Raw genomic sequence first — 6,000 nt, forward strand, 5'->3', positions numbered from 1 at the left:
TAAGAAGGAATTCCTGCCCAGGCATTCCAATTTCTGACTGGCCTCCTAAACATCAGAACTATTCCTTAGCATACCCAAAAAAGGCACACAATTAAACAGACTGGCATGCATGGTGTGTAGTACCTGAAAACATCACCGAGATTAATAAAAAACTCATTAATATAGTTTGAAAAGTCTTCACTAAGCACTCAAATATCCCCAAAGCTTTTGCAATCAGCCGCTAAACTTTTACCCCTATCACCAGGCCCCCGACTTTATATGTACCTAAGCAGATATGTATACAGCCGAGTCACACAAACTAATCATCCAATGCCTTCCAAAGTGAAAAGCTGATCCTCGTTTCTGCTTATCAATTATTCAAAATTAGCCCACAAAGAATTACTGTCCACTGCCTACAAACTTTTCAGACCTGTGCACCGACCAAGCTCTGCACTGAAAAGCCTAGGTGTGACCCCTCCTCCCTCCTCCCTCCCTCTCCACACTAAGGACTAGAGCAAAGAGCTGGGAAAGCAGAAGATAATTTTTATGGGGGGGGGGGGGAATTTCTAAGTGAAGATTTCATGTACCAGTGACACACGGACAACTCTATACGACAGTTTAAACTTCTCTGAATACCAAAATCTCTAACTTTCGTATTTCGTTCACAACCTCTGAATTGGGCAATTTTACACAAGCACTTTTCTTGAGCTGTCCCATTTTCACTGTTTTTACAGTTCTTAATGTTAAGATAACATTAAAAGTGGGGGTGAGGGGATGACTTTAACCTCTGGCTGTTTAACCTACCAGTACCTCGCTAAAGCAGCAATCAACCGTGTGTGTAAAAGAAACATACATGTATGTGTGTATATATATACACATACAAATATATAGGTTATATAAGAAATTATTAGAGTATATCTTGTTATTAATTCCTGAGTTCTCAAGGACATCAGTAACTTGAGGAGCACCATGTGCGAGCATTTCAAACTAGCTCAGAAAGACTGTTTTCTGGAATCAACGTGATGGCAACAAGTATGCCGTCATTTTAAACTGATCCATTACATTTGAAAATCTGTGTGAAATCCCCAAGGAAAAGGGTTCACTGAGCACTAAAAACAGAGCGTCATAGAGCTCTGTAACTTGGAGTAAGAAGAAAATATTTAAACTCACAGTAAGCTGAAGTGAAAACTCAACACAGGCAGAGGTTAAAAATACCAAATAGGAAAAATGGTCATCCTTGAGAAAAAAAACACCATGAAAACTAAAGTTTACAATGGAAATTTCTCAAATTAAGTGAGAATTCCAATGACATGACATTTTCTTGCCAAAGCAAAGGAATTTGTACATCCTTCAAACCTCACTGTCTTCCTTTATAAAGGTCTTGGCAACTGTGGGCCATTAATCTTTAACACAAAGGAGATTCAAATCCAAATGAACTGTAAGACTCTCTTCCCAGAGACATGGAAATGGAATAATGTGCTTATCCCCAATTGTCGAACCTAAAGGGAGGCCTATACAGATGATAACGCACACAGAAGAGATCAGCATGCAGTGTACCAAGTCCCATTTCTCACGAAGTCTTGCACCAATCCGAAGAGAAGGTTACGGGCAACAAACAGGCTTAGGAAAGGCTTTGGGGGGGGGGGGGGCGAAGGGAGGGGGGGAGTAGATACTCCAATGAATGACACGCCACATCACGGTTTATTCTCTCACACAATTGGAGAAACAAAAGAGAAAAAGATCACACCATATGTTTCATCGTTGCAATTAAAAAATGTTTTACGACGGTCCGTTCAATTCTTTCCTTTGGAGCTAAAAAAAGAACGTGGCTTCTGTTTTATTGATTACACAGAGAAAAGGGGAGATGCTGCTGCAATGCAACACAGGCTGCTGCTGCTGCTGCTGCTGCTACCGAGAAAGGGGGCTCGGGCTTTTCCAAACAAACCCCGGCCCCCCTCCCGTGTCCGCCCCCCCACCAACTTCCTCCGTCCTACCTTTGACAGTCCCCCTGCGAAAACAAAACAAAACAGCAACAGAAACGTGTCGGAAGCTGATCGATCGCCTCCCCGCCGTCTCCGCATCGTGAGATTTCACCTTTGCCGGCGCCTTCCCTACCTTACCTGGGGACTTTCATTACCGCAGGGGGGTCAGGGCTCTCAAACTTTTCTTCTCTTCGTTACACGCGAGAGGTTCGTAATTAAAAGGAGAAGGACGTTTCTACGGCTATCCCGGAAAAATACCTGTTTGCCAGCAACGTGCTCGCTCCGGTTCGCGAGCCCCTCCCCATCACCCGGGGCGGCCGGCGGAGGCGAGGCTGGGGGAGGGGGCCGGCCGCGGACGAGAGGGCAGAAGGGAAACCCGGGGCCGGAGGGGAGGTCTGAGGGACCCCGAAGGGAGCGCCGCGCGGCCCCCCGAACGAGCGGGGTGAGGAGGGTGACCGGGAAGAAAGAGAGATGAAGGGACAAAAGGGGGAGGGGGAGGAGAGACCGGGAAGACCCGCCGGGAGGGGGAAGGCGGGGTCCGGGGAAAGCGGGGTCGCAGCTCCGGCGGCACAATGGCCTGCCTGGCCCCCGCCCCGCGCGCCCCGCGCGCCCCTCACCTCATGGTGCCGGCGGCGCCCAGGCTTCCCCAGCAGCCGGGAGACGCGGGAGCCGAGGGGGGGTCTGTCCTCCAGGGGCGGGGACGCAGCTCGGAGACGGCAGACTCGGCTCCGGCTCCTCCTTCGGGCGGCGAGGGCGCTACACCATCTCGTCGCCCCGCACAAAGCGCCGAGGCCCCGGCCGGAGTGTGAGAGGAGGGCGAGGGGAGGGCTGGGGAGGGGGCCGCGAGGCCGACGCGCGGAGCAGGTCCCCGGCGGCCGCCGCTGCCGCCTGCGCTCGGAGCTTCCTCGGCCGCCCGCGGAGGGGTGCCCGCCGGGGCCGCGCTCGCCGCCGCCTCGAGCAGCCCGCGTCCGTCGCGCCCGCCGCCGCCGCCGCCGCCGCCGCCGAGGCCGTGTGCAACCGGCAGCTGCAGCAGCCGCGGGAGAGTCGGGATCGCCGCGAGGAGCCCGGGAGGGGGCGGGGCGCGCGGCGGAGGAGCACGCAGGCGCCGCCCTCCTCCCCTCCCTCCCCGGGGGCGAGGGGGCGGCGCGGAGCGAGGAGGCGGGGGTGGGGCTCCCCCCCTCGGCCGCCCGGAGGCCCCCTCCGGACTGCGGAGAACCTGGCGGGGCGGGAGCCGGCTCGCGACGTGGGATCGGCGAGGGCTCTTTGTTGTGCCCCGCCCCGCCCCCTCCAGCCCCTAGGGATCCGGGCCGCCCTCCCCGCGGCCTGGGGTTCCGCGCCGTGTTGTCCTTGGAGATCGGCCCCCCAGCTAGCCGCGCGCTCCCTCGCCGCCCCTCCCCGCCCCCCGGGACGGGCCCGACTCAGGCTGGAGGAGCTCGCGGGCCTCGCTGCCCACGGTCCGAGTGCGGAGGCTGCGGCGCCAGGACCTCCGGGACGTGGGAAGCCGGGGTGCGTGGCCAGGCACCGCACTTGGCTGGTCCGCAGCTCACCCTGTTGCTCTCCGAGCACCGGGAAGGAGGAGCCCTCGGTAGGCAGCCTGGCCCGCCGCGCTGCCGGTGCGGGAGATTCCCGCCCCCCCCAGCAGGGAGCCCCAAGAATGTACAGTGTGGACATTCATTGTTCGCGTCTCCCCTTTCCTTCCCAAGGAATCCCGGCGTGCGGTGCCCGTCTCACGCGCTGGTGTGCACAGTGTGCACAGGGATGACCTCATCCCCCAACGCTCGCAGCCAGACTTGCGGGGAGACGCGTGCGGAGCCGTGACCGCGTCACTACCAAGAAGGGAATTCCGGGTCGGGAGCGGGCAATGTGAACTAATGATATTGTCACATTTCCCATCGTTCCCCTGGTCCTTAAATCGCCGCCTTTGAGCGGTAGCTGAAGACTTTGGGCGAAGCAAACTCATTTAAAGTTCATTGATCTGGGGTCATTTCCGAGGCTGAATTTGTCGGTGTGGAGATTTTTCGGCATCCCCAAATAAGCCCAACAGTCCAATTAAAATTCAAACGGAGTAAGTTGTAGCTCTTTCAAATCCCATTTAGAGAGGACGCCTTTTTCTATGAGGAAACTGTCTTGAATGGACAAGATGTACTGAGTTCCTATTACTGAATGATCGAATCCAAAATGGAGGACAGAACGGTGACTCCAGGAATCCATTCAAAAGTTTTTTTGGGGGGGGAGGGGTTTAAGAGGGTGGGGGACGGGGGTGCAACTCTAATGATAAGGATCGAGATAATTGACACTTTAAAAAAAGGTCAGCAATTTACAGTCATCCTCGGTCAATTACCGCTTGTCTGTAATAGAACTATGAGGTCCAATTTTAACTATCAAAGGCTTGGTTTCAAAGCTCTGCACAGAGCTATTTTCCTTTTCAGACCTGCAGCCTCAGCCTCAATAGCCCTTATAGAAGCAATGACCTGGAGCGATGGCTCAGGACCAGGGTGGCCTCTGATAGTAAAAAGCAGGATGCCTCTGCCTTATACAGCGTGTACTTTAAGAACACTAATTTCCACCCACAGAGCTAATTACAGTTTACCATCACAGAGAGCATTTTATTCAAGGATCTCCAAACCCTGGAGAGAAAACACCCTTGCCAGTCAAATGTCCTCGTTGCCACATTACACGTAGAGACAGAGACGGAATTACAACAGCTCATGTAACTGAATGAGTTCATAAATAGGCATGATTAAAAACCCTAACTGCTAATTTGGAAGCACATTGCCTTAATATAAATTACTCTCTGTAGGTGAAAACCCGTGCATCTCAAATTTTATTCTTCAAAATTAACCAAAGAACATTTGCCAGGGAGGTGGGTATTTTTCTTGGAAAAATATTCAAAAGATGCAAGTATTAATAAGATATAGTCTTCCACAAAGTATTAATGATATAGTCTCCCACAAAGAAGTAGACCCATTTGCCTTAATCCATTCATAGCAATACAATAAACCCAGCAGAGCTGATGTTTCAGGGAAACCTCTTACCAAGGGCCAAAAGGGGTGGAGGTTTACTGTGATGACTCAAACTATCTCCTGCCAGAGACAAGAGGCAGGGGGAAAAATTCCTTACAGATGATTTCATAACCTACTTCCCACTTATGAAAGTTATCTGTGCTGCGCTAAATACGTGGTATATCACATCATCTTGATCCTAACAGCAAATGTTCCGATGGTATGGCCGCCAAATTAAGCCATCCAAGTGGAAATGCTGTTCTTGTTTTCTATGTTTATTAAAAATGTACCAGCCAAGAATTTTGGCTGCCTACAATCATTTCCATCCTTTGGGATGGCAGCCTGCCAGCTCGCGAGTTGGTCATACCATTGCCTTTGGATTGAGATACTGTAATGGGTGGCCTGACCTCTAAAGGTTATTCTGAAGAAGGGCAATTGTTGGCGATGACAAAATGTTATTGTTACTTGTGCATATTTGGTTTAACCATCAGGGAGGGCAAAGGAGAAACTTGAGCTAGAAAATATAAAGACTAATTATGGTCACAAAGGAAACTCTGTGGAATGTGTTATCAGCTAGAATGAGAGTTTTTAGAGATGGGAGTGATCTTACCAATCAAGTCCACCAACCCAGTCCTTTATACAAAGGCCCAAAGAAATTTCACACCTGCCCCCCAGGGTACTCAGTTCCATACTGGTAGAACTGGAACTCAAACCCAGGATTTTCCATTGTTGGGCCATTGCTCCTTTCACTGCCTACGACATAAGTGAGAGTGGGCTTAGGACAGCAAATGTAAAGCTGATTCTGATCCTATGAACCCTGATTCAAAAATTAACTGGATAGTGGGAATTATTTGAACCCCCTTTTTTGAAATAGTACACAGTCCAAATGCCTGGCCCACTGAGGTACTAGATGTTTTCAAGGAAAGAAACAATTGAATGAATGCTGTAATCTGATAAATTATTCATCCAAGGAAATATACTCTTCTTAACATCAAGCGCACGGACCTCAACTTTCTCCCAAAGGACCCCTGCTCCAC

At 51.3% G+C, this 6,000-nt stretch overlaps 1 protein-coding gene across 12 annotated transcripts in view; it reads right to left on the reverse strand.

Moving 5' to 3' along the window:
- ENAH (ENAH actin regulator) overlaps nt 1-3,241 on the reverse strand; it is a 174,359-nt gene extending 171,118 nt beyond the window's left edge. For 10 of the 12 annotated variants that reach the window (XM_075530854.1, XM_075530847.1, XM_075530839.1 and 7 more), the window contains exon 1: nt 2,579-3,241. In XM_075530854.1, coding sequence (XP_075386969.1) covers nt 2,579-2,583 — 5 coding nt within the window. In that variant the 5' untranslated portion in view covers nt 2,584-3,241. Of the gene's footprint in view, nt 1-2,099; nt 2,129-2,219; nt 2,384-2,578 lie in introns of those variants that run through there. The other 2 variants (XM_075530782.1, XM_075530791.1) reach the window with 2 other exon arrangements.
- Nucleotides 3,242-6,000: the final 2,759 nt, after the last annotated feature.

The sequence above is a fragment of the Tenrec ecaudatus genome, chromosome 1 (genome assembly GCF_050624435.1).
Source record: "Tenrec ecaudatus isolate mTenEca1 chromosome 1, mTenEca1.hap1, whole genome shotgun sequence".
NCBI classification, from domain to species: Eukaryota; Metazoa; Chordata; class Mammalia; order Afrosoricida; family Tenrecidae; genus Tenrec; species Tenrec ecaudatus.